Raw genomic sequence first — 26,912 nt, forward strand, 5'->3', positions numbered from 1 at the left:
ATACAACAACATTTTGTCATCACACACACATTGAATGTACAGGTCATCTTTGTTCCTATCCAGTAAAAGTTCATTCCCAGAAATTCACTTACAGCTCAGTTGAGGATATTTATGTGCATGTCCTGCATTTTGCTATGTGACAGCAGCATTATTCTTTTTAATGGAATTAAACAAAGAGGCTCCATCAGCTGTCTTTCAGTAGAGCTCTATAATTGTCCATTAGTGTGTTGCCCTGGTATTGCATATCTCTGTGTATTGTTTGCTTCATGCACCAGATACTGAACACATACTGAACCCTCATTTGCTCCTAAACCCATTCAGCAGCAGAGGCACCAGCTATGTTTGACTCTCAATACTCTGTTTGGAGGCACTGTGGTGTAACTTGTTGAGTCAATGCTGTGGGAGGTGATGACATTTTTCATTCATAAGTATGATGCGTGGCATGGGGTGGTCATTTTTCACGATGCAGTAAAGGCTTCAGTGGTGAATTCATGGGTGTCACCAGTGCAGTGTGTTTAATCAGCTGCCTGTGCTGAGACACACACACACACACACACACACACACACACACACACACACTAAAACGATCACTTTCTAGTAGGGCTAATAAAGATATATTGCTGCAGTTATAAGGTCACCAATTTTGTTGGTGTGGTTATTGATTGTCAGAAGTTAAGGCATCATATCCTCAAAGTGTTTCTCTCACAGATGGTCTAATCCTAATGAACCACACTAACGAGCCAGATGCCTGCGTGCCGCATTACACGAGGTCCCTGTGAGGTTATGTGGAAAAAAACCCTGCAAATATTTTTAATTGACAGCACAGAGAGGAACCATGTGTGTGTGTGCAATCTGATGTCATGATAAATTGTGGTACATGAGCTGGCATAATATTTGCCGAGGATGGCTGTTTGAATGAATAATTGAAGGAGGTTCAATTAGGAGTGAGATTAGAGAGGGAGTCGCTTTACCCGGGATCCAAATGTGTTTGGAGAACTCACTTCTCCATCTTTTTAGACGCATCTCGTCTCCTGGAGTTTCCTGAAAAGACATCTCACAAAGTATTTCATAATAAATTTGGTGAAGACTCATAAAGAAAAGCTATCAGATGCGACTTCCAAAACATGTCTGCTGTTTTTGATTCATGTTCTTGGTTATTGCTTTTTTTTTTTTAAGAGTCAGTGTACGGTTTGATGATGGATGTGCAGTAAACACTCTGCGATCCATTTGTGATGCCTGTGTATAATAAAAACATCCTGCTTGTGTTTTGGCTGACGGTCTGTGTGCCTCTATTGCTCTTCTCATTCTCTGTGCCTGTCTGTCTTTTCCTGCCTGCTCTCCATCTGTCTCCCTGTTTGTGTTTACTTGCAATCTATTTCTACGTCACTCTTGAGCGATTGGCGGCCGAGATATTAGTACGTAAACATCGAACAACACACTTATTGGAAGCATTTATCATTCAAACTGCAAAATGTTTTACAGCTTGGATCAAAACTTAACGTCACCACCATGTGTGATGAGACCAACTGCAGTTTCAGCACGGCCTTCTTATCTACTGTATCTTTTGTAATATGTTCACAAAGGCTCATTAAAATATGCTTCATCATGCAAATATGAGAAAGTTTGGCCATTAGAAGTGCACAAACAAAGGCCTCCATTTTCTGTCTCCCATTTGTGCCACAGCAGCTATATTGTCCAGTAGAGGGCAGCATAGACAACTGAGAGGTTTGGTGTGTGCAATAGCAAACTAAAACACTTCTCTTCTTTTGCAGGGGCAAAGTGTTTCGAGGAAAGAAGGTCCTTGGGGAATATGACATCAAAGTGGAGCAGGTATCATGCTGGATTTAATAAATATGTGATGCTACAGAAAAGAGATGCCAGTCATCAAAGTGAACTGATATTCTATTGAGTATCATTAATAATAACAACAGAAGATGCTTTTCGCAGCTGTAATGATCTGAGAGGAATTTAAGTTTTCTCTTTAGTTTAGCTTAAATCTCTTGGAAAACTAGAAATATTACTGTAAACATCAGTAGTATTTTAAGACACTAGGTCATATTATGCTGATAAACATTTTAGAATGCTAACAGGCTAAACACAAGATTGTGTGAACCTGGTAAATGTTACCTGCTTCACACCATAGTGATAGCATCGTCAAACAACATATGAGGTTGATGGTGTTAAAATTTACCCCCAGGATTCTCATAGTGTCACCTCATAGCAAACTAAACCTTAATATTAACACATACAGCTGCTGTCAAGACATGACGTCTCTTTAATGTTGAAATCTAATGTTGCTGATGGCCTTGTAAACGAAGCTGTTTGATTTGGCCACATTTTCTTACGTAACCTTCACGTACAGTAATACTTTTTTGAGGTGTTTTGGTGCGGAAAAATGGAAAAATAATCAACTTTTTTGTATACGTCTGGCTTTACATTGATTTACTTTGTTTTTTAAACATCATAAAATTTTATTGTCCTCATCTGTCTTCTCCTTTGTCCAGTAAAGTGAGTGTCCACGCATGAACAGTTGGCTAGACTTGTAAAACAAAAAAAATACAGTAAAATTATACAGGACCTGTGTATTAGGCTGTACAGTTATTTTTGCTCACGTTGTTTCAGATGTAGGATTTGACTGTCGCAGTGGTTTCATATTGGTTCAGCCAACTAACCAGAAAATCCTTTTGCAGTGCTCGGTTACTGCATTTGAGATGACTATTCTCTGGGGTTTCACACCAAACAGTTTCACACCTAATAGATGTTGACAGTTAAATTACAACCTCAAGCCTCACCACAGATGTGAAATAGACACCAGTGGAGACAGAAGTCGGCAGCTATGAGTCACAGACAGATCTTCGCTGTTTTTTCGACCACACCAAAGAGCAGCCATGTACATTGTTTTGCTGCACAAGCACACGGTTTATTTACGCTGCATAACACAGCGTGACTGCGTAAGTAAATAACAGCAGGAAAAGTCTGTGAGGTTGAAAAGTGTCGTTTAATTGTTTGTTTTGATTGCCCCATGACTCATTCATTCAAATGATTAATAATGAATAATGTGCATGCTGTGAAAGTAGCTTTATGAGAGAGAGAAATAGCACATTGGACTGAATTTCCTGCACAAAAACCTTCAACAATGAAACAATGTCATTTATTAAAAGCACAAATAACCAATCATAAGCATCAGATTGTATCAACATTGCATAACTGATTAAATTATCTTCTTTTCTCCTTCGCCACGTAGGCTGAGTTCTCAGAGATCAACCTCGTCTCACATTCAAACGGGACCTGTAATGTGGACATGCAGGTCATCAGGGGCGGGACCAAAGTTGTCAGGTCAGCATCACACGTACACAGACATTGTCACACACATAGAGTAATTGTTAAAACATCATTATCCTAATGAGTAAAATTGAACAGGAATAATCCCAAACTGGAAAGAGAAACAACACAAATTCACAAACAGTGTAAATGACGACAGTGCATACGAAAAAACCCCAACTTGACTTCTACCCACTCTGTAACTTACCAGCAAGACACCTGTCAGCAGCGCTTTAGCTTTCGGTGTCATTCATCTTTTCCTGATGTTACTGAAAGTGAAACAAAACATAAAGAGAGACAGTAGAAGGCCATTGTGCGGTATGGTGTTCATCAGAAACAACACAAATTCATAAACAGTGTAAATGACATTTGTGAGATCTTTGTGAGATAATTTCACTTTGGTTCTCTCAGAAAATAGTAAACGCACATGAAGTGCACCAGTAAGCAACAAGAGCTTTTGATGGCAAACACAATGCAGCTGTAACCATTAACTAACTTTTCCTACAGTAATGCCATGAAGCCAAACCTACACCATCTTCACAAAATCACCAAACTTTGTAGTTTTACTGCTGTTGCAAGGGCACACAAAGGAGCACAAGGCACAACGCTCCACGTGACACAAATGATTCTCCTCTTAAATTACAGCCACTTAACACAATTAAGTCCTTGGAAAATTACCACCACTTTGAATCCTTGTGAAAGGGCAAGAGCAAACTTACAGTTTTAGCCCTGATTTACCACATTTATGCATCAGTTAGCGTCGTTTCTGTAAGACAGAAAAGCTTCAGAGTGCATTTGGAAAGAATGAACATTGTTTACTGAAAGCTCTGATCAGTGGAAAAAGAGCAGAGGCGTTTGACCACAACCATCACCCGCAGGGCGGTACAGTAGATTTGCCTATACTGTAGACATGCTCACACACCACAAACCACACTGACAGAGACACCAGTATCCTGGCTGAAGACTGGGACTTATTAAGCAAGACGGTAGCTCCTATTGGTGTAAAACAAGCAAAAAACCAACAGGAAATGAAGGGTGTAGCATTAGTTTTATGATGGGCTGGCCTGCACATGCTCACACAATGACCAGGGCCAAATGCTGAAGATCATGTGGAGTAAGACAGACTTTAAATTACTGCGGGCAGAATGATTCACACTCGTCTGTCCCAGCTGTGTCATGTCTACGGAAGTCTTATTCTTTGTGTGGAGGCGATGAACGAGTTTCCAACATAAACCTCAGTGTGTCTTGCTGTCTGCCCGTGTGATGCACAGTTTTTCGACCTGAATGCACCTACAATTGATTCTGTAATTACAGCGTGTTCATTGATTTCAAGTCAAAGCGGGGAGTTCCTAACTGCTCAGATACTGCGTTGCTAAGTAACCTCGATCCCTGAAGATCTTTTATGTCTAGATTTTACCACTGCACAATCTACATCTATACTGTCTTTACTGAACAATTTCTGGTTTGTTTTTTGTTTTGTTTTGTTTTTAATTGTTATGTATGAAAAATGAAGCAATAACAAAAAGTTTTGTTTTCTCATTATTTACGTTGAAACACGTTGCACTTTTTGCATTTGGGTGGTATTTTAGCAGTACTCACAGAGCATTTGGCAAGCTCTTCAGTGCATGTATGCATAGCTAGCCTCCACATACTCAGACACACAAACCAAAATTTGGATTTAATTGCTTAGTTTTTAATGTATGTTAATGCACGTTGGCCATAGTCAGTATTCATAGCATCAGTATGTGAAACTCCCCGAAAAACAGCTAACGTGGCAAAGTCTATAACAGCAATTTCAGTAAATGCAACAGTGTTGCATTTACTCATTGATTGTTTGTGATCTGAACCATTTTGGGTCTGCTTATCCAGGAAAAACTGAATCTCTTTTGCTAATTGTTGTGGTGCGTACATGGAGAGCATCCATATGCTTAGCCACACACATAGGATTTCAGGCTAAACAGGAAAAGGCTCCGCTAAAGGAATCATGCTATTTGATGAGAAGTCTTCAAGAGGCCATTAAAAATGTTTTAGTTTTGTGTTTTGTCTTATGTCTGTGAAGGTTCTTCCAGAAGTGTTTTGTCTTACTTTTGTCTGCTTTATTGAAGAAATTACTATTTATTTCTAAATAATCATCTTTTTGAGTTAAAATAATTTATATTTAGAGTCACAAATAAATGTGCTCAAAGGCTAAAAAGTGCTATATTTAAAAGGCCCTCTTTTATAAATCTCAGTCATTGTTCTCAGTCGTTTAAGCCTCATTTCCACTCCCATATTTAGCCACAAATAAATGGGCACACGCCTTAATTTCGTCATTTACAAAATTGCTCTTCTATTTAATTATTGGACAAACTGCCAAGACAATATCCTGGAAGAAGTTTCTAAAGCACAGAAAATGAACTTTGGGTTGGTGTGGTTCACTTATGGAATCTCAAACAAAAGAAACTAAGGATAACCTGAAAGGGCTTGGGTCAATGATCCTGGCAGTGACAAAACAATCTATAAATAAAGATATACGAACAGTACTAATATTAGGGATAGTGGTAAAAGTGACTGACTCAATACAAAGCAGTACACTACAAGGATGTATGTGAGTTGGAATTTATGCATAAATTACTAGCGGGTGGGTTTGTAGACAGAAAAAATAAAAAGATAATAAGAAATGTAAGCTCTGTCTCATCTCCACTTTACCTGAGTGGGATTGGCTTGCTCCAAAAACCCAGTGCATGCATGGCCAGAGTATGCCTAACGTCTGCAGATTCGTTTTCAAATTGTGCATGTTGCATCTATGTGAATACATCGTTTATACATGTGACAACCATCGCTTTTGTTTCATTTCATACTGAAAGGTTGTTTGGATGGCTGTGGCTTTCTTGGCAACATCGAATGAGGGTAGTACTGATGAGCCTTACTGCCAGTAATGAAGAGGCTACAGTCACATTAATTGCTCTGTCCTCTCCACCAGAGTCTTTTAGTTTGTTGGAGTGTCTGATTAGTATTCTCAGTGCATGAAGAGCTGGTGGTGGTCACACTGCGGCAGAGTTTTCACTCTCTGTCTGTCTTCTTTCACTCCTCTCTACATCTCTTTCTTCACTGTATTCTTTCTCACACCTCTCTCTCTGCTTTTCCTCACATTCCCTCGCTGTCATACGTGCATGCAGGGACAAAAGAAAAAATAACAGGAGTCATGTCCTGTCAGCGTCAGCCGTTCAGTGAGTTGAACTGCACTGAATATTGTTTCTGACCTTAACCCTCTGGTCATAAATTGCTTCTCTGAGCTTCAGTGCTGTGGGTGTTTTTGTATGGAGACCTACACAGTTTCAAATGTAGAATATTACAGAAAATCAACAAAAAAGACTTTAAATCAATAAAAGCCCCACTGGGAATATATTACTCTCTGCAATTTAGCATTTATTTCTTTTCACTTGTGCATAACAATCCCTCATTACCTCTCAGTAGTTAGATTTTACTGCACTGCAGTCCTCATCAATGTTAACTGTGCACAGCCACCTCTCTGACAGTAGTATTTTCACCACCTTCATTTTCACCTGCCATGATGGGATTTCCCAGCAGGACAGAATGTGTGCAAGGCTCAAACAGCTTCTTGCCCACCCCAGTTTTATCTCCGGCTTGGGGCAGTAAAATAACTTGAGGTTTCAATGTTATACCAAGAAAAAGCAAGGTGAGACATACAAGTAGTAAAACGCACTGTTTTCTAGCAGCTAATTTAAGTAGCAAAGTATTTGGGTTGTCCAAAATTTTATGAAGGGGAGGAATATAAGAGAAATATGTCATAATTTAGAGTTACTACATTGTTGATTGGTTACTTTTGAATATGTTTTTATTGGCAAATATAGTGTTTAATGTTTCAAACGTAATGTTTCCCTTTATCAATGCTGGGACTTTTTTTTCTGACAGCAAAACAAAGATGTCAGGTTTATTGCAGTGTAGCTTTTAAATGGAGACCTTTTTTTCCTATTCTGTTTCTGCAGTAGAAAGCAGTTTGCATTTTTTCCACACAGAAATCAATCAGACAATCAATAAAGAATCAGAACTCTAAGCAGAACTAACAATTGCACAGGTATCGATACAATTGTGTCCGTGTTAATCTCTGTTTAGCAGTGGCAAAGAAGTAAAAGCAGATTTTTTTTTGTTGATTGATTAAATGCTCAAAACAAGACTCGAATTATTATTAAACGACTAATTATAGTGTTTAAACTAATTCTAAGATCCTTTCTGAGAGAAACTTTTATATACAGTAATTTAATGGGTATGTGTTTAGTTAACTATCTTCTGCGCCCTTTTATAATCTGCTCATGCTTTAGGTAATGTATTCAAACATGAAAGGTCATTTCGACCACAAGTTTTCATCCAAACTGACTGTTTGAAACATCCAAGTAGAGACTCCACACAAAGCAAAACAAACCTTTCTCACTCTCCGTGTGGACACAGAAGATAACTGTGATGTTTTGAGTTGCTGGTAATGCTTATCAGTGGGCTGTGTCATTTTACTGTACACATAATGTGATACATTTAATTTCAATTAAGTACATGAGACTTATTTTATCTTCATGTATTATTCAAAGAAAGATTCTCTCATAAGAGTGCTTCAAAGATGAGAATCTACTCTTTGAGGAGAGATCTAAGTTTGTATTTGTATTTTTGCGCTTCATTTTTTGTTCATGGATAAACCTAAGCTTATTTGTTTTGTAGCTGTGCGAGTTTACTTACTTTTTCATAATCTTTGTCATTTTCCATCCAAAAGTGCACCTTATGCCCTCCAGTTTTATTTTAATAAAAACAGCAACACCCTCATGTCGCTTTTCTGTGGCTTTGATCACACAAGAACTCGTGAATATAAGCACAGAACGCCAAGAAACCAAACGTATCCATTTATTCTTTATTCACCTGCCTTTATTTTTGCATTCCAGGTCATTCAGGCCTGACTTTGTGTTGGTGCGCCAGCATGCCTTCAGCATGGCCCAAAACGAGGATTTTAGGAACTTAATCATTGGTCTTCAGTATGCTGGCATTCCCTCAGTCAACTCTCTGGACTCCATCTACAACCTCTGTGACAAACCTTGGGCTGTAAGCAATTTCAACAACACAAATTTACAGCTGTAATTATCTAAAGAGTATTTTAATCACTCTACATCATAATTGTACGATTTTTTTTAAGTTGTCAGTTAGGAGACTCATGTAGAATAAACACCTAACAGAGTGCAAACATTATAACATTATTACTATATGATTAATCTGCATATATTTCTTACGTATGCACCATATTGCTGCTTCTCTCTTTTTTTCTTATCTTCTAGTTTTCCCAGCTGATCAACAATCAGAAGAGGTTGGGTTCAGATAAGTTCCCGCTCATTGATCAGACCTTCTACCCCAACTACAGAGACATGGTAATGCTATTTTCTGCTTACTGCACACTGTAAACTGTGTTGTGTTTCAATTTGAAGAACACTCACACCTCACTGCGATCTGGAGCTGGCATGTGGCAATGTGATGTGCAGATTATTATATAATATATTGTATTTACTAATTTACAGTAATTGCCTGTTTCAGCGAGCGACAGTCTCTGAAAGGACAAAACAGTGTAGCGCATCAATTAAGTTTCGGGATGCCTGTCAAGTTTTTTTCAGTTTTGACGTATTTTTAGCAGAAACACTACAACACCATTGCACAAATCCTTGCTGTATATATGCATCTGAGCTTATGAGAACATAATAAAAATATGAGAAAGGTAAGTATTTTTGTTTTTTAAACAAAGATGGGCTAAAAACTGTTGTACAGTACAGTGAAAATCCATGGGTTTTTATTATACGTATAAGAAAGGAGATGGTGCCTATTTCCCTCTTGCATTTTACTTACCAGATTTAGTAAAGCATTCATGTGGTATAATATAGAGGTAGGATTTAAGACACATTGACTTTTTTAAAAAGTGTCATTAAGTAAAAGTCACGATTAATCTATCTGAGCTCTTGCTGAAGTCCTGCAAGGTTTATTTTCTTTGATGTTTGGTAGCTGAGGAGAATTTCTAAAAAAAAAAAAAAAAAGCACATGACACACAGGTCATCTGAGACATTTTATATACAATCTTTTTTGGTACATGGAAATAAAAAAGACTCTATTCGGACAGAAACACATAAATACAAACCCGAACAGGTCTTACAGTATAAAACAGACATGAAACTGCTTAATGCTTCACTAAAGCCATACAGTTAGGATGCATTACTATCATTTTACTATGTTCAAATTGACAGAATCCAATGTACAAATGACTGCGTAGTGCAGGTTAAATGTAAGTAGTTATTGTTAAATGTGACCATAATACGATGTCGAGACATTCTTGATGTTGATGTTCACAATGCATTTTAATCTGTATGACTTTAGTCATGAACAAGACAGGGGTCAACTCACACTTCTTACTGAGTTATTATATTGAGTAATTTTAACTGTTAATTATTGTTCATTCAAGGTTGTCAGCTATTTCTCTTTTTTGCTGGTTTTGTCAATTTTGAGATGAATCCACTTCCTCTTACTTTTTTACTTTTGTTTTAGGTGAATTGAGCCTTGTCTTGTTAAATCATTTCCTCTATGCAGAGGGGGGCAGGCTTGGCTTCTACAGACGGCAGTGCAGTTGTTAAAGCGCTGGATTAGATTTTTTGGCACAGGAAATAGTACAACCAATGAAACTAAACACACAAAAACACAAGAGAAGAATCTATATGCTATAAGAACAAATATTGTTAGCATTTAAAATGTTAATTGTCACAAAATACAATATTTACAGTCTCATAAATTTGAGGGGGAAAAACTGTGATTAAGGTGAACGAGACTCGTAGTGTATATATAATTCCTGCATCAGATTTAGTAAAAATATAATTAATTCGAGAATGTCAGTGGTGCTTTGCGGCCTGTATACCGTACTATGAAAAGGTTTTAGGCACTTTGATTTATTATGCATTACACAATGCCATTTTTATGGGGCCCAAATTCAGTATGCAGCATGAAACAAAATAAAGAAGCATCTCAAAGAACAATCGTTAGAAGAACAAAGAGTCCTGCAACAGATGGTATGGTCCCCATAGAGCCTTGGAGTCTGAATCATGGAGTCTGAATGGGTTTACATTAAGTGACAAAAGCAATGGAGACAGGCTAAATCCAGCAGAACATTGGAAAAATACTCAGAAACGCTTAGAACTGTACTGAGGTTACCACTGAAAAGTACACTAACATACAGGCACCCTTTGCCTTGGATTTACATGCGGAAACATTGCCCACACCAGATATGGATCAATTCATAAAAATGTAAAAATAAAAATAATTTTTTATTGTAGACTTTTGAAAGAGACTTTCAGTTTTTTAGTGCCTAAACCTTCCACACAGATTTGTATATACTGTGTACTTTCATTTGTATTGACAGTTAGCAGATACTATTTAAAGATATTCACTCCCAGGAGGTGTGAAGGAAAAAGAGGGGAAAGGAAAGCTGCTGCAGTGGGTCTGGAATTGGTTCAGAAAAGGTTGCGACAGCTTCCTTCTATTATTTATTTACCATTTTTGTTTCCTGATATAACTTTGTCTTATTTTTGCAGCAAATGAACACCTTTATGCTTCATACTTCATGCATAAACAAATGTAAGGCCTTGTATAATTTTATTCATTTGCCTTCAGGTAAAAAAACGGTCTAGATCAAATGATGAGTCTAATCTGGCGTGAGAGAAAGAAGATGATTCACTGGAGTGCTGCAGTTTGGACAGATTTTCCAAGATTTACTGTAACAACCACTCAAAGCTCACGGTTACATTATGCTCCCTCAGATTTAATATTCGCCCAAATTTTTTTTAATGAAATCAGTTGCTGTTTTCAACCCCAGATCTGATCTACATAAGCCAAAGCAGGGTTTTGTTTTTTCGTTTTTTGTTTTTTTCATGAGGCATATTGGGAAACATATTGAGTAAAATGAATCTCAGAATTACAGGTCAAGGGTCAGTCATGTCAAAGAAGTCTTTCTCAGATGGAGGCCCACCCCGGTACCAGCTACAGCTTGTGTCAGAGCGGCGGATGCAAGCGTACTGCCGAGCCTGCTCGCCGTTTAGGCTGTTATCCAGCAGCCAGTCAGTCCACAAGCACTCGTTTTCTCCTGTAGATGCACACGGCACTGTGTAACAGGTGTTGATCTAAGAAGAAGAGAAGAATAATCGATTCGTCATCTCATCTCTCATCTCATCATTTATTAGTGAAGTAGGTCTCCCGTGTATTATGGATTACAGTTATGCAAAGGTTGGAAGAGAAAACAATGTTCACACATTTTAGACAAAATAAAAACAAACAATTTTTTTTTGAATATAGAGAGACTGAAAAGAGGCAAAGCAGCAGGAACAGATGAGAAGAGTGGCCTTTCTGCTGTAACAGCTGTTACACTGTTTCTTTAGTCTAAGCTCATGAAGACGTCTCTGACACAGACAGATGAGTGTGAGAATGATAAATATGTATGCATAGAGAATTGACAGTCCTTACTCACTCTGCATTCACAGCCCATCTGGTATCTATAGTTGAGATTCTTCTTTTGCGACACTGATAAGTTGTCCCAAGACTCTACCAGATCACACTGGCCAATAGAAATCCTCCCATCACTCCACATGCTCCCTGTTTGGTGACATCAGCATTTAGCCTTGCATTCAGTAGAATAGATTAAATAACTATTGCTGTGTCCAAAGGCCTCCATAAGAATCTTAATACTCCTAATGATAAACCAAATTTTTAAGAGCTTCATTGGTATACAGCTTTAACCTAGTGTTTTGGTTGATGATTGTCTCACCTTGTGGAATAAACCTTACACTGGGTGGTGGTCTAATGAATTTGTTTAGCGCTGTCCCCGGCAGACAGGAATCAGTCTCAGTGAAAATGAATAGTTTCACTCCCAAAAGAAAAGCCATTTAGGAAAATTTCTCTCTTTACTGGTCACAGCACCAATGTACCAACTTGTTTTTTCTTTCAAAGCACAATATAAAAAAGTTTCATTGCATACTGTACCTGAGAGCAGATACCCTGCCTTATTGTTGGAGTCCAGCTTGACTCCACACAGCGATGAGAAAACTGGAGTGTACACATACTGGATATCCTTAGCCTTGTCAAAACCTTTGAACATCTAGATACAGATGAGAGGAAAAGAGCAGAAACGTTTTGTACTTTTTAAGAATGGGCTTGGCATAATGTAAATTTAATGCAGTACAGTATGTGCAGCAACAGTGTCGTGCAGGAGGAATAATAAAAGAACTCTAGGTTTCCAAATTACAGCAGCAGAGAACATCCTAGTGCTTAAAATCCAAATGTGCAAATGAAAGTGTTGCATATTTATAATGAGCAGACATTTTTATGAAGAGCAAATGTTAATCCTGTTCAGTAGTCATTATTAACACCATGAGGTCATGTGGAGATAGACATTTGGAACATTTCAGCTTGATTTTTTTTCTCATTGCTCTAAAAATATTTGGACATTTTGCCTTTATTTGACAGTTAACACAGGGACAGGAAGCACTTAAAGACAGAGGGGAGTTTGATGTCAAACAAAGGTGGGAAATCAAACGGTGGATGTTATACTGTTATGTGTGTGCCATTGAGACATTTAACATGCATGATACATTTTACTTTATAGGGGGCAGGCTATATGTAGCTCCACATAAACCACACAGTTTAAAAAGGGAGGGGGGGGGGGAATGGATATGTGTGCATGACCAGGGCTCTCACCTTGATCATTTTTATTTCGTATTGGATCATCTTCATGTAAGGTGAGGAGCTGTTGCTAGGCGACACAATCTTCTCTCCAGATATCTTGGCTCTTATCACTGTTTGGGAAACACAGAAAAAAACAAGGATTAGGATCCTGCAAGTAAATCCAAGATAAGATAAGAACATTGTTTGCATACAAGAAACAATGAAAAACCTGTGCAGATAGATAGATAGATAGATAGATAGATAGATAGATAGATAGATAGATAGATAGATAGATAGATAGATAGATAGATAGATAGATAGATAGATAGATAGATAGATAGATAGATAGATAGATAGATGGATGCATGTCCTCTCAGTAGTGATACAGGATGTGTCCTCCTCTCCTCTGGGAGGGAAATCAAAACCCACATGGAATAACAAGTAGCTCTCTGCTTGATCACTCCCATTAACTACCAAGTCCTCTCCACTAGCACATACTGTATGTGCAGTATGAGTATATACTTCACTGTGCATACACACACAGCACATTTTAATGTTACAACCTCTGAGAATATTAATCATAATCAAAACATTATTAACACTGATTACTTTAAGCAACCTGACCCGAATATTAGAGGCTTTATGTATACTGAGCTATTTTTCTCTTCCACCAAGCACATTGAATCTACATTTTTAGACATAGGCAAGGGCTGTAATGATGACTGACAAATTAATTTCACTGTTAGATGTTTCTTTTTCAGACTGATAACATACTGGTAAGGCAATCAATCAAAGAGAACTGACTTTATTATTATACATCTGAGGTTCAATTTAATGAAAAGTGAAAAGCAGTGGCATCACAGAAAAATGTATGTGACAGCTACTTATAAGAAAGTGAGTTAAAAACATGCATGGAGTGTTTCTTTTCTTTTACCATAATCGACAAGTGCTACCACGTTCAGATTACTAGATTACTGCTTACATTAGTAACACAGTGTTAAAGTTTGTAATATGTTATGGTTGCATTTCACATTACATTAAAAACTGGCCTGTCAGTGACTAATGAATCTCCAGCAGAATGAGGCGTCTATATGAGCTAATTCTCACCCTCAACACATTGTAATGGGTTTTTTTCAACATGCAGCGCAGTATGATGGACTTTTTGTTTGGAATTCCCTTCATGTTTGAAGGTAAATGTGCTCTGTAATAGCACTAAAATCCACTTAATTTGCTGTAACAAGTTTGGCGTTGTAACATTTCAAAAGGGTGAATTTTAACCCTGGTCACGAATAAGCCTTTCATAAGCCGAACTATGTAGCTTGTGTGGCTAAATGCTGTATATATAGCCATATCAGAGGGAAAATCAGTGCAGGTATTACAGTAAAAACACTTCTTTTTGAAAGCAGTTGGGTCACAGTTTTATACACATGCAAAGTCTCGATAAACATGTCCATCAATGCCTCATCAAGCAACTTGTAATAAAAAATCTTTACCAAACTAACATGATAAAACTAAGGATATTTCCTCTGTATTTTTATTTTATTTTCGGTAACTAAATTGTTATTTTTCACTTCTCGTTTTAGTTTTTAGTTTAGTTTTCATTAACTATAACAATCTTGCCCTGAATGTATGAGTGATAAAGGCGTACCCACTACACCAGTATGTAAAGAGTTGTGTTGTTTTATCAGACAGAATAATATTGACCAAATACACTGGGTATTTCTTGTCCTAAAAGCATTTGTGCTTTTTCTCTGTGAAGATATTCTGCATGATGGATAATATCCTATATAATGAGGATATAATATAAAATATCCTTTAATGAATTCCCTGTAAATTCATCTCCCACATCTATTCTCTGTAAAAGCAGGAGTACAGTCCCTTGTAGTGCAATGGTGAAAGAGAGGGGGGAAAGGAGCCAGAAGTGAATTGAGTAACCTTTGTGAAATCATGAAAGAGAGAGAAAAGTAACAGTGTTAGGGAGAGGGAGTGAAAGTGTGAACCTCACTCTCGCACACAGCTAAGCAAACGTCCTCGCTTGTTTTTTCTTTTCGCTCGACACATAACTGTGCCACGGTTTTGTGTGCTGGTAAGAGGAGGAGGAGCTCAGCATGTTCTGTGAAATTGGCTCAGGAGAAATAAAGACTTTTTTTTTGTTCATCAAACACACAAGTGGAAAGATGGGCAGGCAGACAAATATGTGCGAATTCGTATAACGCTTTAATCGTTACACTGCTTGCAGCAAAAGAGCTGATCAAGGAACCTTCATACATTACCTTATAGAAAATGTCAGGGAGCATGACTGTAGATGCCTCTATGCTATTTGATATTCTTCATTGTTACACTGCATAATTCATAACCGGAGGCTCAGATTCGGTGTGGTAATACATTTGAAAGCATTAGACTTGCAGCCATGCAGTAGTTTTCTTGGGAATAGCTGCTGTAGTTGATAACTTGATCATCTTGGCATTATCCAAAACTTTACAGTGACCACGTTCTCTGTAGTACCTTACCTTACAGTCTGACCCCTACAAAGACACACCTGCCCATTAACCCACCTACTGTGTATACACACATGCAGCTGCAACCTCAAAAAATGTCAGCAGAGTTTGGTTTGATTAATTAGCTGTATTTGTTTAAGTAGGCACTGTCAAAGCTTGAGCTGTAGACGACTACATCTACAGCTACTACTGAATCTTTTCACTTTCTATCTATTATATTTGATCAAAGTTGTTCTTTTTTTTCATAATATCAAGTTAGTACATTGAATGTGGCACTAGTAAAATAATAGGTTGTACGAAAGGTTAATGTAAAAAGTTTGATGTGTTTAACATTCTGAAAGGATACATTATAACCGAGCTCACAGGGTATTAGGAGACCTGTTACTTTTGATACTAAAATACATTTTGAAGCTGATATTTTTGTATTTCAGCTCAAATATCTGTATGCAAGATTACAGTATTATTTAGTTAATATTTTATGTATTTAGTTAATAATTTAGCTTAGGTATGTGAAGCTAAATCATTATAGATTAAGGATTTTTTTTAAATTCTGGTTACCGCACAGGAGCCGGTGTATATATGTATATATTCTTGCATGAATTTATTTTCATAAGAATCTTTCAAGGATTTCTCAGTCCTGCTCTATTGTGATGTAAAGTGTGTGCATGGTGGTACACACACACACACACACACACACACACACACACACACACACACACACACACAAAGAAACATGTCTCAAGATAGACAAAGTACTTTGGAAAATTAGCTGTCACTCTGTGTGCCGTATTAATGGTCAGCAGTATACCACGGAATAGATATGTTCTGTGGAAAGATCAAAGAATTTGCAGTCTTGGCTTTGGTCGTGTGTCAGTGCCAAAATAGAATCTATAGCTAACCAGCCAGGTTGGTGATTTTGATCTTTAATTGAGGAACTATTGGTTGGGTAAGGAAAAGAAAAATTCTATTGGATTTGCAAGAAGCCATAACATTTTTTGGAAAGTGCATTCCATGAGATATACTTAAGAAATTGTCTATAATAATAAGTGAATTGCAAAACCTTCCAAAACAGTTGTCTTGGCCTAGATTATCTGAAATGTTTACCCCCACACCCCCACCCCGTCTTTGAAGTGTACACGCTGGGTTACCAGCTAATTTCAGTTACTGCAGCTGTGTTATGAACGGGAATAAGGACAGGCACGCCTGCTGAGTGAAAGTAGCTGTGCATCTGCCCCACAGTTTCATAACCAAAGAGAAATATTGCAAACTTGTACCATGAGAACCTATCTGTAGTAAGTAACTTCCCCCTCCAAGATGAATCGGCACCCTTGTCATGCTCACAAAGCTGGACTGTCAGTGGGCTTTCACACTGATATTGTTAGTATGCAGACCATTAGACCAAGCCTATAGACATGGAAATGAAGTGGGGAGAGACTGGGGAAAGAGAGAGAGCGAGAGAGATGGAGTAGGCTGAGTTGGCATGGCTTGGCCTCTGTCCAACAAACAGACACTCGCATGCACACAATGTCAAATACACAAACATGGCCAGGGAACCGTCCAAGGTTTGTCCAGATGGGATATTACTCAGATGTTGAGCTTTATTCAAAGAGCTCATCGACTCTGACAGCACTGTCAGGTCAGCTAAAGGACACCACCAGCCTACTCTTAGAAAGCAACCAAGGATGGCCTCAGGTGCCACCAAGTGAAACACGTTTTTTTATTTCGATTTTGAGTCTCCTTTTTTGTTATGCATCGGTCCAGAAAATTATATCCTATCTGAAAAAGGCCCAGTATCCATATCCATTAAGAGACAGGCACATACTTTTGGAACTAAAAACTTGCCACAGTTCAAAAGAATTTTCAATTATCTTTAGTAATTCTTCTGAATTTATGCACAACTTATGTAAAAGGTTTTTCATGTGATACAACCTTTGTAAGAGTTCACGCAATAAGTGTGTGCTGAGTTGGAGTTTCATCTGGGCTCATTTTTATCATTTATTTTTACTTACTGTTTACATTATACACCTATTGTCAATGCCACTAAATATTACATGACTTTAAAATATAGCTATGGTGCTATGGTACCAAGGTGCGGACGATCTCTTTGGGGACATATGCCATTTAGCCTTTTTTCACCGCTCTAAATCTAGAATTTGTATTGATCAATTTTGTTTTGTTTCTGTTCTGACCCATGGTTAGATTATTCACTGTATGTTAAAAATCGATGTAACTACCAGCAGGGGGAGACAGTTGGAGTTTTGCCTGGGTGGCTCCACAGTGTAGTTAAGTGAAAAATTCCTGGTTTGATCCTGGAGGAGACAAAAATCCCTTTGGTACAGAGTCAAAAAGGGCATCAGCCTTAAAAAAAAAAAAAAAAAAGAAAACCACGTGACACTGCGGTGACCCCTTGTGAATAAGCAGCCAAAAGTAACTTGTTTTTATATAGAAGCCAATGGAAAAATGACCTTTGACCTCTGCCCCAATGTTTTTGTCAAATAAGTGTCCAGATCAAAGCTAAGCTCCCCTCACGAGGTGCAGTGCTGGGAAAAAGTACTTTTACCTTTCCTGATTTTTTTTCCCTTTTTTTTAAATTGTCACACTTAAATGGATCAGATCATTGTCTTAATAATAGACAAAGTGAACCCAAGTAAATACAAAATACAGTTTTTAAATGATCATTTCAAGGGGGGAAAGCTATTCTACCTGGCTCTGTGTGAAAAAAGTAATTGCCCCCCTAAACTTAATAGCAAGATTGTGCCATCAAAGTGTTTGTGATAACTGACAATGATGGCAATCTTTCACATCACTGTGGAAATATTTTGGCCCACTCTTCCTTGCAGAACTAATTTAATTCAGCCGTCACTGTTAAAGGTCATGCCAACGCATCTCAATCTGATTTAAGTCCAGACTTTAATAGCTTGGATAGCAATTTTCCCCACAATAAACAAAATCACCATGTAAAAACTAGATTTTGTCATTATTTGGGTTATCTTTGTGTGTATTAAAATTTGATTATCTAAAACATTTAAATGACAAAACAATGCAAAAAAAAAAAAACAACCAAAAAAACCCCAAAGCAACCAAATTATCTTTCACTGAATTGTATATTTATTTAAAACTGTGTACTTTTTTCTCAGTAGATTTTTGTTCGTTTCAGTTTTGTTGTAATCAGTAAAAGGATAAGGTAAAAATATTCTTGTCTACAAACTGCCCCTTTCTACAGAGTCCAATCTAAACACCCTGCAGATGGTGAGGTTTTGTCACAGTTTTCATCTTAGAACTATTTTTCAAAGGTTTTGCTGGATAGTTTCATGTCTAATCGACTACAACAGGAGTATTTTGTTTTTGTTTTTTTTAATAAAAGGCCTACATTATGTCTGACAAGTCTCCACTATGTGAGTAATTGGTGTCCTTCAGTTGCTCTGTCAGATCTGCAACATGCTCAACAAGTCCAGGTTCAAAATATAAAGATAGCAACAGCAATAATGCTCGGTTCAAGGTGTCTCAGTGTGACTTCGCTAATCAGTGGCTGATGTCCATCTTCTGTTTACATTCTGTGGCTTATTGAATAAGCATACCTGGACAAGCAAATAAATGTGTGACAACTTAGCAGTAAGAAACCTGCTCTCTATAACCAATGATTAAAAAACAGGGCACAGCACCATGCAGCTGAAAACCAGAACATTCCAGCTTGAGATGTTATTCTGGTTAGTTCAGGTCCTCTACTAGTTTTCCTTTATAGTTTCAGGCTTTGAAGAAAGCTCAAAGAGCCAAATATTCATACTTGCAGAAATGTAATCTCAGCCATCAATGGCATGTGTCACATGTAAAATGCTGTCCTAAAAACCTTGCATTGAGATAACCAAGATCTAAATTGGCTGTTCACCTGGAGATTTTGAATACAGGTATTGCCTTTCATTTAACCCGGCCTTTGTTTTAAAAGCACTGTAGAGAAGTTGACCCTTTAAACCTAAAGGGATTTGCAGACCAACTAGAAAACATGACTAAAATAAAAGCAATTTCCTCTTCTCTCTCTCTGTCTCCCTCTCTCCTCTGCTGGAGTGTAACCTTTGACCAAAGCACATACTCCAGCTTTCCACACTCTGGAGCCAAGTACTCAAAGTCAGAGCAGAGTGTTGGTTTTGGCTTGTGCTTAGACAAGAAAGAACTGGATGACGGGGGCGTCGGGCAGAGAGACAGGCACACAGACAGACGGACGGACAGAAAGTAGGCCAGGACTTTTTTTTTTTTTTTAGGGGTTGTTTTTACGTGAGTGACAAAAGGAAGGCGCTAATTTCTTAAAACAGATAGCACACAAGGAAAAGTTCATGTTAAGAGAAAAACTGCATCCAAATCAACTTATTGAAATACTGCTATAAATATCAACCATGAAATTATGTTCAGATAACTCACGTTTTCTATGAATAATAATCATAATAATCAAAAAGGCCACAGTAGCTTAGCCATGAACCTCTATTGATTAGTTCTTGTAAAACTAATTTTGCACTGTGGATTGATTTTTTCCCCCTAAAAGCATGTAATTAATCTGATCAGTAATCCAAATAATTAATTGGTTTGTCAATATGTAAGGACATTGTCCAGATTAAAATAAATAAATAAAGCATGCACCTATTTTCACACATATAACCTTGGTTATTCTAAATTTCAATAACTTACCAATCTCAGCACTGCAAAAGAGCTGTTGTGGGTGTGCTGGGTGGCAGCTGCATCCCTCCACAACTTCCTCCAAGCCTGCACCAAGCAAAATGAGCACCCAAAGCCCCAGACACACACTCCGCTCCTGGGACACGGCCATGATGACTCTGGCTACCTCTGACCGCTCCACCACTTGATGAAAGCTCGGCAACCTCTTGTGATCCTGTTAAGTTCCCCTGGAAGAAAGTCGGGTGGGCAGTCAGCAAGAGGGCAGGGTGATAGATAAGACGGTGGGGTCGAAGTGGTAAGATGAGCTCTGCTGAGCCGAAAGGCAGCTGTGGATAGAAATGTTTTCATAAGTTTAAAGTAAACCTATGAATTCAAGCTGCAGTGAAGGGAAGGGAAGGCTGCTGCTACTGTTGCTGCTGCTGCCACTGCTCTCTTTTCTCTTCTCCTCTCTCCCTCTCTGTAGACAATACGCAGAGGAACTTACAATAGTTGGATCCCCTCACACTCTGGTCTTGAATGCTGAGAGGGTCGCACACAGGGAGCCTCTTATGTGCTCAACAATTTAGGGACAGCCTCCTCTAACGCAAGAAGAAAAACTACCATCCTTTGGCTCTTCTTCTGCCCTCTTTTGATGTCCTCACTCTCCTCCCATAGGCTGGCATAGGTCTCATTCACTTAGTCATAGTTTCATGTTTCATGTAATCACATCCACTTGGGAGATTAGGTTTGGTTTTTGGATTTTGTTTACAGAGCTGCAGTGGATCTGTGTACATACACGATTCCCGGAGGATGAGTCCCGCTGATTTTGGTGGTTCCCTGACTTGTCCTCTAGCACCACCATGAGCATCACATGTTAGGATTTTGCTGAAATAAAGACACATTTCTTTGTTATTTTTGCACAGTGTTCATGTGACTTTCATAAGATGTTTATTGGCATTATTTGAGGATGAATTTTACTGACTTTGATTTGAGTTTTTGTTTATTGCAGCAGTTTTACTGCCTTACTAATAACGACCACTGCTAAAGGGGCCTCTTATTTTTCACTGCAGGATTTTCCAGTTTGTTATTATAACTAACATAAGTTGTCATTATGCTTCTTCATCATTATTTATCCATCAGTTATACTGTTTATTTGCAGATTACAACACCAAGCTTCCCAGTGGTGGTGAAGATTGGACATGCTCACTCTGGAATGGGAAAGGTAATTGGTTTATTTATTTACCAACTGACATATATACAGTTAGATTAACCATTTAACCACACCTGCTTTACTTAAACTGTAGCTGCCATTCAAAGATATGTGGGGATCGACTATTACAGCCAGGAAATAGTTTTGGCTCTGTGAATGGAGGACAAATCATGTGGCTATTATAGTAGTTAGCTTAGATGGTTAAATGGTAACCATAAAGCACCACTACATCTAGAATCACATTTATTATACTTGTTAGTGCTTTTGCTGGCATACGCGTGCACTTAATAGCCTTCTCCCATCCTCTGCTTCCATCTTAGATGTCTTTCTTTATCCCTTTCCTCCTATCAGTTCATCATTTTTATTCTCTCTTCCCTTTTACATTTTGTCCAAACATTGTGCTGTTATTGATTGACAACTGTGTTAATATTTTCTGGCTGAAATCAGAGTGGAGCGTTTCTACCGCTCCTGATCGATCCACCACACATCATTCCCCTGAACTGCTCAGTTCAATAAGCCATTTTCACACATGCACTGCACATTAAATGGAGAAGCTTTATGTGAGAAAGCAAACTTCTTAACCGGTCAGATTGGACATTAGATTGATTGATCGATTTAACACTGTTAACCAATGTTTGATGGCCAGTTGAACCAATGTTAGAATCAAGCAAGTCAAACATTGTCCAGACAGTTTGCAGCAACTGCATTGTCAATCGGCTTTGAACACAGCCAGTCAACTTCATGAGTATGTCCAGTAGTGATGATGCATTTGTTTTTAAACAAGCTTGTGTTCTACATTTGAGAAACGGCAACTTAAAGCACTGTCCTGACCTGACTCTCCTGACATTGTGATCCATGTAGTGCCACTCTGTGCTGGGTTACCCTTATTCATTAAATATAATTTATTGTGACACAAGAAGGTATTATTTGTGTATTACAACCGAGTTACAGGAGCTCAACAACCACTCATCCTTGAAAATGTTCTACCCACACGTACCATCACTGTCCTTCCGGTCTTAAAAGTAAAGCCAATGGAGAAGCGCTTTAACCTGCACTTTTTCTATTTACCAGCAGGGGGTGAAATGTACATTGGTGGCATTTGCGTGACAAATTGTAAGACTGGGTGCATTTTGAGAGTCTTTCTTTATTTGAATAAATAAATTAAGTATTTATATGTTTTACTCCACTGTAGGTTAAGGTGGACAATGTGAGCGACTTCCAGGACATTGCAAGTGTGGTGGCCATCACTCAGACTTACTGTACTACAGAGCCATTCGTAGACGCCAAGTACGACATCAGGGTCCAGAAAATTGGCACGGACTACAAAGCCTACATGTAAGTGTGCTGTCCTTGTGCGTCATTTGGATTTAGGGATGATATATTGTGCGTGCGCGCTCATGTACCAGCAGACAGAAATATAAATCTTGAAGTTTACCATACCACATCTCCATGTCTCATGTGCCTTTAGTTTAGAAAAAAACAAAGAGCATATGCTAGCATATGGTTATGAAACTGCCATTCAGACAGAGAACCTACAGCTCTGCTCTCTGCCTGACTGCAGTTAGTAGCTGAAGCCACAAACCTCCTGCTGCAAGGATGCTTACTTCTCTCTGTCTTTTATTGCCTGCATTTATAATATCTATACTGAAGGGCTGACTCTGTAATGAGGCTTTTACATAATAATTTAATGCACAATTTCCTCTCCTTTTCCAGGCGAACATCTATCTCTGGTAATTGGAAAAGCAACACTGGATCTGCCATGTTGGAACAAGTAGCCATGACTGACAAGTGAGCACCGCTTCCACATTAGTGATGCTCAGGCTGCCCTGATGTCACACACATCTCTCTTGTGTTTTACCACAGTTAGTCAGTGTACTCAGATTAATTCAGCTGAAAGCCGTTGACATTTTGTACCACAACTGTTTTCACATCATCTGCTCATGGGTGAAGCATGCATTTCAGCACAGTATTGAGAGCACAGGTATAGTAAGTCAAACTGTAAACAGTATCTAGTGCACTTTCAGCACCGTTATCTGTGTACAGCAGCCCTGGAACAAACATTATTATTCAAATATTATTTATAGAGTTGCAGTTGTCAAACAACTTTTAGCTCAGTTTTATGCAAGCTACCAGGGCTAGAACACTGGATTAGAGTACATTATCCTTCAGGTGAGTATTGATCCGTCTGTTTTGACCCTAGATTGACTGGAAGGAGTAAAGCAAGGAAAAAAACAGCACCTTCATAGGTTACAGCCTGGAGCTAAAGGGGCTCAAGAACGGGTTTGCCGTTGGGATCTAAGCCCAAACAACATTTCTGCTACACGCTGTGCTGAAGTGATAAATCAATACCACTGCTTAATTAGTGTGCAAGACTTTTCATTAACAATAAGGCAGGAAAGGTTCACCATCATCTCCCACCTCGTTTTGATACAGCAAAGAAAACAAGTTAACTACCTAATCTTGTTGCACATTGTCACCTATAGTCGCCTTTGACAGCTGTTAATAGGACTAATTTGTCACGCTTTTCTTTGTGACAGGTTTAAACTGTGGGTCGATACCTGCTCAGAGATCTTTGGAGGACTGGATATCTGTGCTGTCAAAGCCATATGTGGCAAGGATGGAAACGACTACATTACAGAGGTGAGAAGGAAAGGAAGGGAAGGGAGGAGTAAAACTAAAGAACTCAAAAGGTTTTTAGACTTTTTCCTGCATCACTGTATTTATTGACTCTTGTGTTTTGTTTGGAAACTTTCACCACGTTGACATCAGCCTGTGGTAGCTGTGTTGCATAAGCATATTAAATTTAGCATGTCTGGCCCAATTTACACTGCTGGGAGCAGAGATTGTCTGGCTGGGAATAAACTGATTCAGGTAACCTGAATGCACATTAAGGGTTTAATAGCTGATGTCTGGTGACACTCTGACGTGCATACATTACACAATTTGGGTCACTTTATGTTCATCTTTTACACCAGATTGCTCTGTCTTTGTGTTTCAAAACTTTACTATCTCTCTATTTCTCTTTCACCTCTGCCTTTCCAGTATTTTTTTTTTTATCGCAAACTGGTTTTTATGTTTTGCAGCCTTTAGTCGTGATGACAGCAAAGTAGAAGTATAAATTTCTTCTGCTTAATGCTACCTTTTATGTAGAAAACATTTACATAAACCAAAACCATTAACACTCTTTTTAAAGTTTTTAAAGGCTATAAAGTATAAGAGCTTAGATTTAGTCCAGATTGGACAGATTGGAGGCGTCTGGCAGGATGACTGCACCAGATTCTCAATGTTCAGGCTGAGATAGAGCCATGATCAAGAGAAGCTGACATAGAAAGAGGTTACAATAAAGTATGAGGAGCTTTGAAAATTGGTTTTCTGGCTGTATTGGTTCTCTTAAAGTTGGGTAGTTAGGGCACTTCAGTGTGGCAGGTTAAGCTTCAGAAACTGATGGGAGTATGTTTGAACCCAAAGGCAGAGAACTGACACAAAAAGAAAAAGTATGAGCTGCAAATAATTGGAGGGACTCAGACTATCGCAGCAACACTACTACCAAGCTGTTGAAAAAAAGGTAGAATTCAGGAGTACAAGGCCAAAGATGAAATGTTTAGTGACCAGCAGCTTGACAAGCTTGGGTTTGTAGGGCAGAAACTAAAGTGCTCTAGAAAGAGCTGCTTCTCCGTGGAATAATTTTAGCAGTAAGTACAGAGCATCTTAATTATGTAGGTCATTGCAGCTTGCTCATTTATGGGTCAGTTCTTATCAAAATTGTGATAACTGGCCACGAAAAGATGGAACAATATGGTAAGCACACTTCAGATATGGTAAAACACAGCCTGCTTTGTGAAAGTCAATAAAGAAGCCAGAACAGACAAACCAACTCGATGTTTCTAGACGGCAGCTAATCAACTTATAGAAAGAGTAGAGCAAAAGCTGAAGTAGTCTAACAGCTAAGAGTGTGTTTGTGATAAACAGATTAGACAGATGGAGGGGGAGATATGGTGACAGTTTTAAAATAACAGGATTATGTAGTGATGATTCAGACAAGATGTGTTTGTGGAAATAACTGTATGACTAAAAATGATAAAAAAGAGACCATGCATCAGAGAGAGCACAGGGAAATTATCCTGGAGCCGACATGACACAAAAGGCTTGTCATCCATCCCATTTAAGCTTTGGAAAAAACTTGACAGTCATAAAACTGTGTACTATTTAAACTGAAAGCAGATTTCATACTGAAACTGAAAAAATAGGAAACAAATAACAAAAACATACCTCCACAGTTCCCATGAGTCACTTTTTATAATGATGTAAAACTGAGGGCAGTTTTTGCTCATTAAAAGACAAAATCCTGTAATGGTGTGGGTGTGTTTTGTTTCTGTTTTATTTTTTTATGTTGTCTTTTTTTATGATTTCAAACTACACTTTCCCTGCAATTGGAGAAATATAACAGAATCACCTAGATACTCTGTTCAGACCGCTGTGCTGTTTAACCTCCTTTTTTCTTCAATGTCCTGACTTTGTTAGCCAGTCATAGTTCGTACATCTTCTCATCTCTCACATTGTTGTCTCCTGTTATCCAGGTTGTGGGTTCATCTATGCAGCTGATTGGCGATCACCAGGCAGAGGACCGCCAGCTCATTTCAGAGGTGGTGCTGGCTAAGATGAACCAAGCACTGGCCTCCAGGTCATCTAGCGTTTCCCGCTCACCAACGCGCTCCCCTCAAAGCCAAAAGCCAGCTACTGTGCAGCCCCAACAGGTGAAGCCTTTAATATGTTGCATTGTGTAGCATTTGTTCTACAAATACAAAAAAATTTGCACCGCTAGACCTCTTCCAGTGTGGCTGCTGTTTTAAAATCTCCCTGTGGAAATCATGTCCTGACCACTTAAAATTGTGCATCTACAAAGGATCCTGATGAATAACTTCAGGTTTAAAGATACTGTAAGCCTCTTTAGAAAAGTACATAGATGCTTCTGGTTATGCTCCCAACTGATGGACTCCTATAAAGGTTGCTATTTGGTCTCTGGGTTTGAGCTAGAGAATTCATTTTCATTACCAACGATAATATTTTAACATTAAAACTGGATCAGCTTTACAGAGATGGCTGATGTTTATATCTTAGAGAGCAAACATTGAAAGCATAGCAATCATAAATATGGCGGAATCAGGAAATCCACAATGTGATCTAAAAGTAGCAAGTGTTTCCAAGGTGCACAGGAAGCACCTACTGTAGTCCTTCACAACTCACTAGTGCATCCTTACCTTCGTTTTCCTTTATCCCCAACCATTTGGGGTAGATAGTTGCCCCTCACTGAGCCTGGTTCTGACGGAGGTTTCTTCCTGTTAAAAGGGAGTTTTTCCTTCCCAGCTTTGCCAGGTGCTTGCTTATAGGGGGTCGTCTGATTGTTGGGGTTTTCTCTGTATTATTTTAGGGTCTTTATCTTACAATATAAAGCGTCTTGCAGCTGTACTATTGCTGTATATACTGGAGCTAGGTAGTGTAGTGGTAGCACGACTCAC

At 38.5% G+C, this 26,912-nt stretch overlaps 2 protein-coding genes across 5 annotated transcripts in view; one reads left to right on the forward strand and one right to left on the reverse strand.

The window, feature by feature from the left end:
- The window catches only part of syn2b (synapsin IIb), a 91,922-nt gene that overhangs the window by 58,666 nt on the left and 6,344 nt on the right, over positions 1-26,912 (forward strand). Inside the window, exons 2-10 of the mRNA XM_004548564.6 lie at positions 1,773-1,830; positions 3,245-3,336; positions 8,250-8,406; positions 8,637-8,726; positions 21,346-21,408; positions 22,589-22,731; positions 23,110-23,184; positions 23,934-24,036; positions 25,974-26,150. Coding sequence (XP_004548621.1) covers positions 1,773-1,830; positions 3,245-3,336; positions 8,250-8,406; positions 8,637-8,726; positions 21,346-21,408; positions 22,589-22,731; positions 23,110-23,184; positions 23,934-24,036; positions 25,974-26,150 — 958 coding nt within the window. The remainder of the gene's footprint in view (positions 1-1,772; positions 1,831-3,244; positions 3,337-8,249; positions 8,407-8,636; positions 8,727-21,345; positions 21,409-22,588; positions 22,732-23,109; positions 23,185-23,933; positions 24,037-25,973; positions 26,151-26,912) is intronic.
- LOC105940870 (metalloproteinase inhibitor 4) lies at positions 9,397-20,953 on the reverse strand. Of its 4 annotated transcripts, none has more exons than XM_014412927.3 (6): positions 20,692-20,943; positions 20,220-20,434; positions 13,078-13,175; positions 12,364-12,478; positions 11,852-11,976; positions 9,397-11,507 (listed from the first exon to the last, which is right to left on the reverse strand). In XM_014412927.3, the coding sequence occupies exons 2-6, from the start codon at positions 20,356-20,358 to the stop codon at positions 11,310-11,312; spliced, it is 675 nt and encodes a 224-aa protein (XP_014268413.1). In that variant the 5' UTR covers positions 20,359-20,434; positions 20,692-20,943; the 3' UTR covers positions 9,397-11,309. The 4 variants fall into 4 exon arrangements, with proteins under 4 accessions (XP_014268413.1, XP_014268412.1, XP_014268411.1 ...); XM_014412926.3 differs by having other exon boundaries at positions 20,220-20,533; XM_014412925.3 differs by having other exon boundaries at positions 20,220-20,943.

The sequence above is a fragment of the Maylandia zebra genome, linkage group LG5 (genome assembly GCF_041146795.1).
Source record: "Maylandia zebra isolate NMK-2024a linkage group LG5, Mzebra_GT3a, whole genome shotgun sequence".
In the NCBI taxonomy this organism is placed as follows: domain Eukaryota; kingdom Metazoa; phylum Chordata; class Actinopteri; order Cichliformes; family Cichlidae; genus Maylandia; species Maylandia zebra.

Coding starts and splice junctions, on each gene's coding strand:
- LOC105940870 (XM_014412927.3), bottom strand. CDS start 20,358: ATGGCCGTGTCCCAGGAGCGGAGTGTGTGTCTGGGGCTTTGGGTGCTC. Junction 13,176..20,219: donor CTTTTGCAGTGCTGAGATTG/GTAAGTTATTGA, acceptor TTTCCCAAACAG/TGATAAGAGCCAAGATATCT. Junction 11,508..11,851: donor AGATGGGCTGTGAATGCAGA/GTGAGTAAGGAC, acceptor TCTTCTTCTTAG/ATCAACACCTGTTACACAGT.